The 14,542-nt window shown below is 34.0% G+C and overlaps 1 protein-coding gene across 1 annotated transcript in view; it reads left to right on the top strand.

Annotated features, from left to right (window-relative positions):
• Positions 1-10,787: 10,787 nt before the first annotated feature.
• LOC142974326 (synaptotagmin-5-like) overlaps positions 10,788-14,542 on the top strand; it is an 89,445-nt gene continuing 85,690 nt past the window's right edge. Inside the window, exons 1-2 of the mRNA XM_076116583.1 lie at positions 10,788-10,908; positions 11,645-11,940. Of these exons, the coding sequence (XP_075972698.1) occupies positions 10,905-10,908; positions 11,645-11,940 (300 nt within the window). The 5' untranslated portion in view covers positions 10,788-10,904. The remainder of the gene's footprint in view (positions 10,909-11,644; positions 11,941-14,542) is intronic.

A 14,542-nucleotide genomic window follows, 5' to 3' on the forward strand; every position in this document is an offset into this window, starting at 1 on the left:
CTGTCTGTTCGTGATAGCTCTGAATCCACAGAACTGATTTTCATGCGATTTTCACCAATAGATAGAGTGATTCGCGAGGAAAATCTTAGAGTATTATGGTCAACTCGGCTGTTGGAAGAATGTTTATGTTTATTTTTTATTTAAATGTTGGATAGTTTATCCTGAAAGTTTGTAATCAACTGAGGTTGTAAGATTTTTTAAATTACTTATTGCAATAAGTTAAAATCTCGAGTTACGAGACAGCGTGTTACTTTGCTGTTTACGTAGATATGTTTTTAGTCAAATCATCCAAAAATAGATATAAAAATAGCTTGCTCGCCGCATTGTTTGTCAATACACTCCAACCTAATTAAATTTCCTAGAAATTTACGTCATTAGCATTATAGTAACATACGTAATATTGTGTAATAATGCGTATAATGACTTTTTACAATGCAGACATGAAAGTCACCTTTGAAAAGTTTTGTGAAAGAGAAAATTTGTTTAGAAGGCTTTACTTTGCGGTTTGTGGTTTTTACGTCGTTTTAAAATGTATGTAGTTACTCTTGCTAGCGACCACCCGCGACTACGCCCACGAGGACTTTTGTTATACTTATATTTTTTTAACCCATTACTGTCCCACTGCAGGGTAAGGGTCTCCTCCCAAACGAGGAGGGAGGGGTTAGGCCTTGAGTCCACCACGCAAAAATTAGGCATGCAAGGTTTCCTGACGAATTTTTGTTATCTTGTTTTCTCTATGTGTTTTATTGCTCCAATTCTATAAAATCATAGCTTAATGTTATGTGACCTGTAGTTTCCTAAATAAATGGACTATTAAACACGAAAATATTTTCCAATTCGAACTAGTAGTTTGCAAGAAATGCGTTCAAATAAACAAACAAACTTTTCAGCTTTATATTATTGGTAGGTGCCTATAGATATGTTGTGAGTGTTGTGACTTGCGTAATTACATTGTAATGAAGACTAAATTTCTAATTTCTATTAGAGATTGCATTAAATTTTATTCAGTTTGGTTTAATTGTGTCTTAGTAATGCGATTGTAATGCGATTTGTATATACGCTTCAATGCTTTATAATAGGTTTTTGTAGGCAATTTAAAATATGTATCACGTCAAGTAATGTTATTTAGAATGTCACAAAATCCTAGTTAAAATACGGTACTGCTCGAAATTATATTTTTACAGGAAGTATAAATGTAAACTTAGACAAATATGTAGGTCTCCTAAAACTGCAGTAGGAGAGAAAACTCTTCAACTTCCATTGGTATAAAATGTCCTACCTTCTATATTCTTTATCTATTAGGTCGGGGAAAAAGTATTTTCGCATTATAGTATGTATGAACTTGTAATAAAATCTCTTTGGCTTCAAGAATCACAAATTAGTACACGGTTCATAAGGTTTCTTTCAGTGAGCTCGTGAGGTACAAAAATATCGAGCTTTATTGTGTAGAGAAAAGATTTTATTACAAGTTCATACATACTATAATGCGAAAAGACTTTTTCCCCGACCTAATCTTTTAGTCCTAAATATTACCTGTTTCTGCCATTTTCTACTGCAATGCAGTTGCTCGTTATCCAAACAAAAACATGTATTGTCGATACTGCTTTGATAAAAAATCGCATTAAATTCTATGAATATTAAAAACGGTAGCGTCAATTTACAAAGTATGCAAATACTTTTATCAGCTCACTCTGCTTAGGATTCCGGTCTCGAGTCGCGAGACTTTGATAAATAAATACACTAGTCTATTAGTCTGTATTAGTTCGATGGGTAGGCTTTAAACGTTGCCTAATTTTGCTACTGGCTGGTTAAAATTTTTCTTTTTATTTTACGTGATGCGGCTAGTTTTGTTTTTTTTTATTTGCGGTCGATTTTCTATGATCAACTCTATTTAAGTGATATCTTTAACGCTTTAGAGAGATGCAGTCTGGCGTTTTTTTTTAATCGGCACTGAGTAATAAGTAAATAAAATTATATTTTACCAACAAACATAACAATATGAAAAGTTAGATTCAATAAACGACGAAGATTCAAGAAGCGGACAAATATCAGTCCAATGACAATAAATTCAGTGTCACATGTAGGTCCTACACGCTTTTAATAATTGCTAGCCCTAAATTTTAGAGAGATTTAAATAAATGGTTACTAAAAAAAAAAATATGTACATTTAATGTAAGTACATATTTCTAATCCCCTATTAGCATAGGCATAGCCTGAATTAAAATTAATTGCGGGAAAATGGCAACGCCTGTATCCTGTAGTGGATAAAAAAAAATACAATGTGTCTTTTACCAGCATAATATATAATGCTTGGAAATTTAAACAAAGCCTGTATGAAGCAAATGTTTTTATAAAATAAAAAACCAATTTCATTGACCATAAAAAACATAATATTGTCATTTGAACCGAATTCCAAATTCAAATTCAATTACACCAATCGGTTTCAAATCAATTTTCAGAATTGGAACCGCTAATAAAAGGCGGTAGAAAAATAAATTTGCTTTTCAAATATGGAACGTACAATTGTACAAACATAACACCACGCTTGTTAACCTGAAGGCGTAGGCAAAAGTTTCGCCTTCAACAATCTCAGAGTAATAAGAATAATAGGGGGCAAGCCAATTGTCATATACCGTGCACGTTACCAAACTCCGGACTACTATTGAGTGCTTAGCATAATATTAAAATTTAATGGGTCTTAAACGCGATTGAAAATAAAACTTAAGATCCCTTTTGATATGTTGTTTCATCGAACACGATCATCTTTATTTCAATCGTATTTAAGACCCGCTGCATCATAATGATTTTCGTACAAGTCGATAGAGTTTTAAATCGTTATTTTACTTCGTGATTAGCAGTCAGTTAAACTATCGGCTCAGAGGCAATTATATAGTATGGAATGTTTGCCTCTCATAATCTCAAACATGGATAGAAGGGAATAACGAAGCTAGCGGCCCCTAGTGTGGATAAATAGCAGAAATCACACCATTACCGCATTCATGTCATGAATAGGCACTCAGGCTATTGAAAACGACCCCTGTGTGTGCTGACATAAGTATACATTCGTGCTCTTGTTTATATGAGTAGATGAGGAAAACAAATACATTGTGGGTACTTACTGCGTAGATTGAAACGTTGACATACGAATGCAGTTACAAATTTTGAATGTATTGAATCTATACTAATAATATAAAGCTGAAGAGTTTGTTTGTTAAAACGCGTTAACCTCAAGAACTCCTGGTTCGTAAAATGTTGTTAAAACGGGAAAACTAAAGTCGACGCGGAAAAAGTCTCGAGTGTGAAATATAAGCATAAAAAACATAGAAATATGTATTGTTACTATTTGAGTGAAAACTCAGTGATGATTAATGTCATTAATAAAATAAGAGTATTTAAATAATTGCGGTTTTTACACATAAGGCAGTATTGCTTAAAGGATTTTAAACGCGATGACAAAAAATAAAAACAGTGAAGGCCATATGAAGGTAGGCGTCGAAACTCACACTACAAAGAGACGACGCTTAGCAGCCACATCAGTCAGCCAGGTCGATGCAATTCGATCGAAACATCGAGCAGAAAATAAGGTATCGTAATCTTTTGTATCATGTTATAAAGCCAAGTTGCTTCCCGCGTCTGTCCCTAGGTCTGTATATTGCTTAGATCTTTAAAACTACGCAACGGATTTTTGATGCGTTTTTTTATGGACAGGGTAATTCAAGAGGAAGGTTTATGTGTAAAAGTTGTACAGGTACTTTTGTAAAATAACTGTTTAAACCGAAGCCGGGGCGGGCTGCTAGTCATTAATAAAGTTAATTTGAAAATATGGTCATAAGCAATTAACGTTTAATTTTGCATTCAAGTTTAACAAGAAATTCTATACATTGTAAAACGTCTCGTTATAAACGGAAAGGTCAGAAGTTCCTTACAAATGCGACATCTGGACTCGGCAGTTGAAAGGTAGTACATAAATCTTAAATTATATGGATTGACTTGCATTGTAAATTTTCAACAGCTTGAATAAATAAATATATTGGTAATGTATAATTCTTACTACGATACTCAAAGGAGCTATTTGTGTCTGTACTTTTGTCAATAACTTTATCCCTTTGTTTCGTCTCTGCTATATTCCGATAACTTAGTATAGAGCTTAGGCTTGCACGAGTTATATAGATGTCATAGATGACTAACTGACCCGCGCAACTTCGCTTGCGTCACCTAAGAGAATGGGTCAAAATTTTCCACGTTTTTGTAACATTTTTCGTTGCTACTCCGCTCCTAATGACCGTAGCGTGATGTTATATATTTTTCAAATCGGACCAGTAGTTCCTCAGATTAGCGCGTTCAAACAAACAAACAATCAAACAAACAAACTCTTCAGCTTTATAATATTAGTATAGATAATAAAAAAACCAGCCAAGTGTGAGTCGAAGTCGCGCATGAAGTGTTCCGTACCGTCGTCCTTAATAGAAAATTTATATTGAGCAAAAAAAAACACGTTTATTGTGTGGGGAACCCCTCCTTAATATTTTTTATTTTATTTTTAGTTATATTTGTTGTTATAGCGGTATCGAAAATACATCATTTGTGAAAATTTCAGCTTCCTAGCTATCACCGTTTATGAGATACAGCCTGGAGACAGACAGACAGCGGAGGCTTAGTAATAGGGTCCCGTTTTACCGTTTTTTTTAATAAAAATGGCAGATATAGGAAAAATTTCTCAAAGAAATTTAATCATTAATACAAAAGCAAATGAATTTACTTACATATGTATATTGTATATTATTATATACTTATGTATCTATGTATTGTCACTACTAATTTAATTAGTCATTACTAATTAATTACATCTAATTACTGATCAAATTAGACGAAATCCCGCTGTAAAGGAGTTCATCGACAAATCGGGCCATCGCTAGTATTAAAATAAAAACTCAACGACGCTTTCTTGTAACTAAGAAATTAACTTCTCAATACGGTGCTAAGGAAACTCATTATCGGTTAAATAGTTTCGTTGCAAGCCATGAACGATATCGTAATAAGAAACCCCATGGGATGTTCGCCACTCTATTGAATTATAGTGTGTATTATTGTCCTATTCTATCGTAGGTTATATTATATTATTTTAACGAAGTGGATGTAGCAGGGCTATGGAGAGCGTCATTTATTTTTTGTTGGCTACAAAACTGGTGGATTCGTCAACTTATGAAATTATAACCATTACTGATCTACTAAGATTTTCATGAGACGTCTTTTTGACAGAAAATTCCAGAAAACCTTGATGGAATTTGCATTTATTTCTAAAATGCAACGCGTACAGAATATTTTTTACAATGGTCGTCTCCAGCTTAATAAATTAACCATTTTATCGGTATCGCTACAGTTTTTTTTATCTAAGTTTGTTAACTTAAGAAAGTATATAGCCACTCGATTATTATTTTATCTAATTTCCACATTTCCCAAAGTTCCTCGTATTCTTTATAAATCAAATTACAACCACTCTTTCAATCAATATCCATCACGATGTGGGGAAGCTCTGATTACATGAAGAATGAACAATATCTCATAAAACACGGAACGTCCATAAAACCTTAATTAAGTGACAGTCGTCAGTGAGGAAAATGTAGGTTTTGCTGATGTTTTACTGAAGCAGCTCAGTAGTAGCAAGAAGTAACAAGACTAGGTATTATGTCTTCTACATCTTGAAATGTAACAAATAAAAAGTATTTTGTAAAGTTTAGAAAGGACTATGGGCGGAATCGTCCCCACCCATCAACAAAAATGAAATGTAGCTCAATTGATATATCTTGGCAAGACGATATTTTTATACTATGGCGACATTGCCCAAATGCATGGGGTTCTCATAGTATCTTACGTTTAAACAAATATCTCGTTAACGTATTATTGACGACTAATTCCAAAATACATGCTCATTTATTTATTAATTAGTGCACAGCGGCGGACGCCGCATGCGCATCCGTTAGACAGCATTATAATTGACGAGTAAAAATAATTATTGAAATATGGAATCAATAACATGTATTAACTATATAATGGAAATGATATAAGTATATACATATGAGTGCCTCTGTGGCGCGGTCGGTAGTATATGCGACTGCGGTGCGAGAGGTCTCGGTTTGAATCCTGGGTCGGGCCAAACAGTCTTTTCTGAGATTTTCTGTTAAGAATTTCCTAGAGATTGCCCGGAGTTAGGAAGTTGAGGTCGAAGACCTCCGTGCCTCGGAGAGCACGTAAAGCCGTCGGTCCTGCGCCTGACCTCTCACTGGTCGTGTCGGTTATCCGTCCCACCAAACTATGAGAGTGATGGAATAGAGAGTGTACCTTACAAATGTAAAATAAAAATATACGTTAAATAATAATTACAAATTGTTTTTTTTTTTTAATATATATTCCCACTGATTTATCAAAAACAAAGGATTTTAATTAAATAGGGGGCACTTTATGAACACGTTGGTATCAGTTCCATGTTTGTTGGTAGGTGGGGACGGAGCCCATACATTTTTGCCCATAGTCCTTTGCCCTTTTAAAATGTAAAAGGCTAACTCGATTGTTCCTGTAGTGTTTCTTTTATTAGGAAATAATTTAAACGAATGTTTTAAAGTCTTCAGTCATCAAATCAATTCTTGAAAGTGAATAAATTGACTATTTGGAAACGTAGCTATCGCAAACGTCTGTTGTTTTATATGGAAAATACAAATATTGGAAAAATATCTCGATTTCTCAGTTCACTGAGACTGTACTAAAACTGTTTCTATTAAGTCTTATGGATGCTTAAAATACATACAAACACATTTAGACAGTCATAATATTAATAGTAAAGTTATGAACCACGAACTCTCTCGCTCATTGCACATTAACCCCATAATATTGCAATTTCCTCCCCCATCTTCTAAGTTAGCAAACATAATATTTATTAAACGAACTTGTGGCCATTTTCATTCCATTTAATCGCTATTTAGTATCTTATTTTCATTAAAAACGTTGAATATATTCTTTACAGCCTAAGTTACAGGTGTGAAAAAAGGAAAAGCGCAAATTCTTTTTATCCTATACTTAAGTTTTATTTATTTGTTATGTCAGCTATTTTGCTGAGTAGGTTAGGTAAAACAAAAATATTTTCGTATAGTGTGATTTATTTTGTAGCTAATTTTACATTTGACATTGCCGACTCAAAAAAAAAACAATTATTTTTGTACTATTACTTACTTACTTCTAAACGTTGTGTGAAGTTTAATTATTTATAAATACAGTGTTTTGTCACCTTCAATTAATTTCAAAGTATTCAGTTCAATTTTGACAATTTTAAGTATAATAATATGTGTATTAAAGACGAAACACTATATAACTAATTAGAGATTTTACGATATTTATTAGCAGGACAGAAAATATTTATCCAAAAATAGATTCAAGGTTTGTATAAAATGAAATACTCGTATTAATTGTCTCTTATCTTGACTTTGAAAGGAGTGACTGATGTAAAAGATGGCTACACAGTTGATAAAGTAAATCAGAATTAAGAGCAATCTACGAGAGATTCCTCTTCATTTGTCAACCTCCTCAAATCAAGCCGGAAAATCTTCAAACCGTTACTTTGGTTGTGACATTTTCCTTATTTCGACATTCATGATACGATGACATCTTATTATGGAACCTATAGATACACGCAATGTAATAATTTGCCGCCCAAATGGTTGTAACGTAACTTGCAACGTAGCAATATTCCTATAGTTTATACTAGACAATGTACTCTCGCGAATCGTGCATTTAAGGCACATGCTATTAGCATTAAGAGTCATATGTATAAAAGAATACGGGAATTAACGCGAATTTTATTCATTTTAAGGTAAAATCGCGTTAATTCCCGTATTCTATTATACATGAAACATGCAACGCGAGCGTTTAAAAGTTGTGATTAAGAGTCATGTAAGGAATAATTCACATTGACAGTCAATTAAAGAAAGGTGACGCGGGTTCCTTCTAAATTCGCGATCCTATGTTTCTTAAGTAGAGGGGTTTTATAAATAGAGTAAGAACAACATTCAGTTGTTTTTAAGTAAAGAGATCTAATAGTTAGAAGGAGCTAGAAGATCGCGATACTTTTACACAAATTACAACAACTAGCCTGAGCCAGAAATCTTATCTCTCTGTTTAACCAGTAACAGCAGGAATCCAGTTTTTCAATTAGGTATGTCTGAAATATTAGGTCGGGGAAAAAGTCTTTTCGCATTATAGTATGTATGAACTTGTAATAATATCTTTTCTCTACACAAAAAAGCTCGATATTTGGATACTTCACGAGCTCACTGAAAGAAACCTAATGAATCGTGTTCTCATTTCTAATTCTTGAAGCCAAAGAGATTTTATTACAAGTTCTTACATACTATAATGCGAAAAAACTTTTTCCTCGACCCAATATCTTTTTGTAACTGGCTGCAATCTATAATATATTACTTAGCATGTTACGTTCGGTAGATCTGTAAGCGCCATTAGGAGAAAACCGTCGTCTCCATCACGCACTATCAAAGGAACGTCCTAACATAAATGCATTATGCCGCAAACGAAGCGAAAATGATACGCAAATGGAAATTAGACGCAGAGGTGCTTCGTACAGGGGTCGTACAACTTTTAATGAAACACGAAATAACGTAGGCAATGGATATCTGTACTATAAATAAAGCTGAAGAGGTTTCTGTTTGTTTGTATGGGCTTAGATCTAGAGAAATTAGATTTTTAGCTACTTTCATAAAGAAGATTATAGGGCTATCTATTATCTAACATGACGCTATAGCCCAAGTTATCAGCGTAAACGCGACAAAGCTGTGGAATATAACTAGTTAAGCGAATAATGACAAAGTAATACATGTAATTTACTTTAATACGGGAATATAATATGTTCAAAGCAGAACGCTATCGGATTTTATAATCAGTGTGTGTATTTATTTCTTCAAGATATTACTTTCTTATTAGTTAATTAATTTAGGCTAATAAGTTATTACTAAAACAAACTTAGTTAGCAGTTTTGAATTAGGTTTTTTGCACGTTATATACATATACGTAATCCCTGCTAATAATGTAAATTTAAAAATTACCCTGTCTGTCTCCTCTTTATGTCTAAACCAATAAACCGATTTTGAGGACAATATTTGTACAAAGACAGGTAAACAGAAAGTACATACGATAGTTTTATTCTGTAAATCCCCCGACAACAGGCACTATGAAAGTAATGATTTTAAACACTCGCGACTTGTACACTAACCCTCTTATTCATAAAAATATATATAGTTATGAAAGGCTTATAAAATATTTTATTTCTTTCACACCTTGCGAAATGAAAAAGGGAAAACATATTATAGTAGCTTTTAACTAAAATAGGTTTAAAGTGTGTTTATGAATAAGAGGGTAGATACATAATTCGATCGAAACCATGCCGCGTCGCATCAACAAAAGTATCGATTCGTTGCATTATAATACTATTCAGAATAACTACATAGGTAATAACACATTTACAGAGCAAGCATCTAAAGTTGGTATCTACTTTGAAACCAGTTCACGCATTCGTAACAATTGTCTGCAGTAGGATTCGAATGCAAGCAACATATAAACTAGACTGGACAATTCGTTGCCAACTGAGATGTTACATCACATCACACCTATATGCAGGATACACGGTGGAAAGGTGCTTAGAGAAACACGTGTAAGTGAAGAAAATAATTTCAAACAAATGACTGACAATTTTACATAATTTTTTTTCTACTTCAAAACTAATTGACGGCTTGATGAAACTTAGTTTATTGATATGTTGTAATTTGGGAAAGGGTAAAACCAATTTTCGGTAATAAATAAAGGGGGGTAATTCGCGAGAAATATAACTATCCATTGTTCGTTCATTTGGTGGTAGACTAGCCAGTTAGCTAGTTTGGCGTGTAGTTACACTCTATAGGATTTTTGAGCAAAAAATAATTGTGATTATCTAGTTCGTGGTATCTAGTAGTTTGTCTTCTGTTTAGACGTTGGTAAAACCAACTCATAAGTAAGAAAATAAAAGCTACAAAATGTTGATGATGAATGAGGATTGCCAACGAAACAGACACGATTCCATTTCATACTGAAGGTTGTCCATATCGCCGCAGTTTTTCGTAATAGAGCTACGCACGGAAATAAATAAATACCGTAGACTCTCTACGTTCTACGGCGTAGAACTAGAAACGTTGTCTGTAGAACTAACAAAAAAAATGTTAAGACTCTTTGTGTGACAGGCAGCTTATTACGATTTATTGGTCACGGTGAATGTACTTATTTGAAAAATATTTGGAATGGAAATTGAGCTGAGTGGACCAGCTAAACCTAAGAAATAATAGCCCAAACCTAGGTCTACGAGAGTTACTTATTGCGGTTTGAAATTCCTGATTTTTTCAATCGCCTTCCAGCAGAAGTACGTGTTAAAAACAAACCCTTAAGAGCATATCGACCCAATTGTATCTTCATTGAAACGATGTGACGTCGATAATGTGTATCAGTCCTAACGCGTGGCCTACATTTCTTTTATTATTACATCATGATCAGTTATGACAGGGTGCCCTTCCGACCCAAAAAAACCAAGTTACTCGTAACCAACAATTTATTAAACCTCCACAATTTCTTCGAACAAACTTAATGTTATGTTGATGTATGTAAGATGCGTACTTAACAGTGTTAGTTGCGATTACTTGGACGCAATAAAGTCAACATCGCGACACAGATCACGGCGTCCCGTCGGAGTAAACAAGTCGCTTTAATGATAAGAAGAGCCGCCGCCGGCCAGTCGCGCGCGCCCGCCCGCCCAACGCACGTGTCTCACCAGTTGAACACAAAACAACTTGCAATCACAACAGGACTTATTCTACCTTATGGGTAAGTTCTGCTTTAAAACAAAGTTCTTAAAACTATAACAATTAAAAATATTTTGTTTACTTTTTTTTATTTGATTGGATTCGATATTCAATTTTCATTTTGTTTTTAATTCCTCGCTCGAGTGCGGTTTTGTTTTTTAATCGTGAGTTTGAAAGGTTCTTGTTTTTGATTAGTTGTTGAGTGTTTTGTTCGTGATTATGAAATTTTATGGTGTTTTGTGCGTCAATGGATTCATAAGTGACGCGTGATGTTAGTTCGCTATCTACATAATGTAATGGGATCGTTTCGCGTAGGAATGTACACGAGTTTGATTTCAGGAATCCATGTCGTGTTTCGGTGAATTTATGAAATGCGAAGTTAAATAACTTTTTTGGTGTCATTGGGTAGAATCTTTATAAGTACACGCACACGGTTTTAAGCCTAAAATAATCCTGTTAGTGGTAGACATTTGACATTCTCTTTTATACTTTTGTACTCTAGTGTATATATTTGTAAATGTTAAATAAATAAACCGAGAATCTTAAGAGGTTTGAGATTAGTGTGGCGAGAGACACGTCAACACTCAACTCTCGTCCTAAACGTACACATCTCATACATAATTTATAACAAAATATTTTTCTTCACTTTTCTATAAAACAAAACTATAAACAACGTAGTTTTCCATTGTAACATTATATTCATACACGAAGTCCGGATCGATGTTACTATTATACGTAGCTAATTTCGTTATCAACAGATAAGAGGTGGGCAGATCGGCGCGGTTACGAGACGCCATGGTACTACTTTAACGATATAGACATGAATATGGATAAAGAATCGACGACTAAAGTCATTGAGACTGTTCCTGAAGCAAGAATGGGGGGTGTTAGGGGTCCAGGAATGTGGGAAGTGCATGGAAACGCCTGGAGTGCGGCTCTGGGAGCTGTGATTGGAGCTGGAACAGTACTTCTGATTGCTGCACTGGTTTTGCTGTGGAGAAAGCCGAGGAGACGGGAACTGCCTCTGCTGGCCCCTATGGATGTTGGACATAACGTGAGTTGTTTTTTTTTAACTGTTTTTATGAAGGCCCTCTAATACTGAGGTTAAAGTTGTGATGTTAGTGTCATATCGATCGAATTTTAGACATAATGCTTGCGAGTGATAGTTTTTTTCTGACATGTTAGTTAATGCTATCATGACACAGACTTTCATTATAGCAATCAATTTATAAAGTTATATTTCAATAAAAAAATACTGTGACATAAAATTTTTCGATGTTCAATTTAATTTATTTGGCCTCTAAACACGCCTTTTTACAGTGGATTTTTTTATGATGGCACAATAGTTTGTAACATCAAACATATTGTAGGAACAAAATGTATTAAATAAAACTAAATGCAATTTATGTATGTAAAGATCTCTACGAAAGTGCATTCATACATTTTTAATCGCGTAAGTATACGAAAGTACGCCCGTAAAGTTAGTCTTATTTATAACATAGATACGAGGACCATAAAGTTTACCCTTATATTAACGTTTACAGTTTATACTGAAGGGGCATGACTTCTTATTCCATTTTAACATAGCCCGTAGAAAAACGTTTTTTTTTATTGTATGGTTAGTGATCAATCTATTATATCCTCAAAGTTTTTCAAGCCATCCAAAAGGCTTTAGAATTAACGACTGTTATCTTAATTTACAACAACTAAGACGAACTTATTACGTGCCCTCCGAAGCACGGAGACGCTCAGTTCAAATACTACATTGCGGCCACCCATCTAAAGAATGACCGCGCCAAGGGTTTCTTAACTCTTTTTTCGTTCATCGATCGTTTGCCGCAGTTGAGCCCAATTTGCTATGAGCGCCTCTAAATAAATTAAACCATATATTATTCTACTGTTTTAAAAACTTCTTTACATTAAAGCAAAGTTATTAAAAGTTTCAAATTTAATTATCTGTTGAACAAAAGAAATTGACATGAAACAAATGAGTAAAGTCGAAGAATAAACATTGTATGTGTCTCATGTCATCTTAGTTTGAAAGTATTGATCTTCAAACAATATGTAGCGAAACGAAAACAAACTTATTAAACTTTTACTCAAAGAAATCATTGCAATTTATTATGTCAATGTAGCTTTATTTTTTAATCTGAATTACTGACTTACTGAGAATTTCTATGTTTTATTCCCAATTCAAAATTAAGTAGGTACCAAACCCATTCTGCAAGATGATTCGTAATAACATTAACATTTCTTGTCTCTTAGAAATATTTTGGCAATTTTTAGGTGTAGAATGTAGTCTAAACTTTAATTAAACTTAATTTTACACGCAACGACAGGAAGACATTTCTGATTTTGGTACCAAGTGGCGTTCTTCGGCCTCTGCCTACCTCTATGGGAAAATGGCGTAATGTTATGTATGTGTGTTCCGGTAATATATAACATTTTTAGATCATCACGACTTGTACGCTTAATACTACATTGCAAAACGGTTCTTAATGTGATGAGAAAATCGTCTGGTCATCATCTTAATCTTTTAAATTGTCACCTATAGCGTGATGTTCTACTATTATCGAGTATCGACAACAGGCTAGCTAACGAGAAATTTTTTATGAAAGTCTAATCAGTGCGGGTGCAGTAGGAACTATTTTCGCAGTACACTATAATGTCAAACTCTCAATACTCTATTACTATCGACTACCGACAACCGGTTAGCTATCGAGAAATTTTGTATGAAAATCAGATCAGTGCCCCTAGCGGGTGCAGTAGGAACTATTTTCGCAGTACATTTTAAATGTCAAACTCTCGATACTCGATAGAGCCTAATGTAGAGAATCACAGTGTACTGTATACAATGTACTTAGAATGCTAAATAAATAACCACAGTAGACAATATTGAGGTATGTACAAAACAATTAAGGCCACCTGAACGAAGTAAATACCGTTGCAAATTGCATTTCTCGGTACTAAAAGAATTTAAATATTCTCTTCGAATGCGCTTTGTTTTGCCCCCAAGGTGAAAGAAAGATCTAGGTTTTGTTAGAAACTATAAAGGCTTTGACACACGACACGACGGCCTGCTATGTAAAGTTATTTATGAATATTTAGACATAGAATATTACCTTCTAATTTTATCCGATAACGTTACTGATTTGTGTTGTGACTACCTGACATTGTGTTTTTAAATTAGATTTTTTTATCTTAATGATAAAAAAATCTAATTTAATTTTACGACACGACATCATCAAGGATCTTTATATAGCGTTTTGAAACTAAAATCGTTGCTATTTATGCTTTCCCCTAAAAAATTAACGAATAAGAAAGAACTTTAAATTAAGAAGAGAAAGAATTAAACGTAGAACAATCTATATTTCTACTTTGGTATCCACGTCCAAAGTTTAAATCACCATATTATATTAACCACATTTTTCATTGAAATTATCGTATCATGTATTTCGGAGACGTTGTTTTCACGGCACGACATCGTAACGTGTTATTTTATCTCTACACTATCTTTTGTCTACGACTTCGCCCACGTGGTTTGTGACTTAGCACAGTATAGTCATACAAACTTTCATTCCCTTTTTTATCCCCTTGGGGGTTAGCGGATGCCTACATCATAACATTTGCCTGCCCTAGCCGTCCAATAGATTGGG

This window comes from Anticarsia gemmatalis, chromosome 7 (assembly GCF_050436995.1).
Source record: "Anticarsia gemmatalis isolate Benzon Research Colony breed Stoneville strain chromosome 7, ilAntGemm2 primary, whole genome shotgun sequence".
Taxonomy (NCBI): Eukaryota; Metazoa; Arthropoda; class Insecta; order Lepidoptera; family Erebidae; genus Anticarsia; species Anticarsia gemmatalis.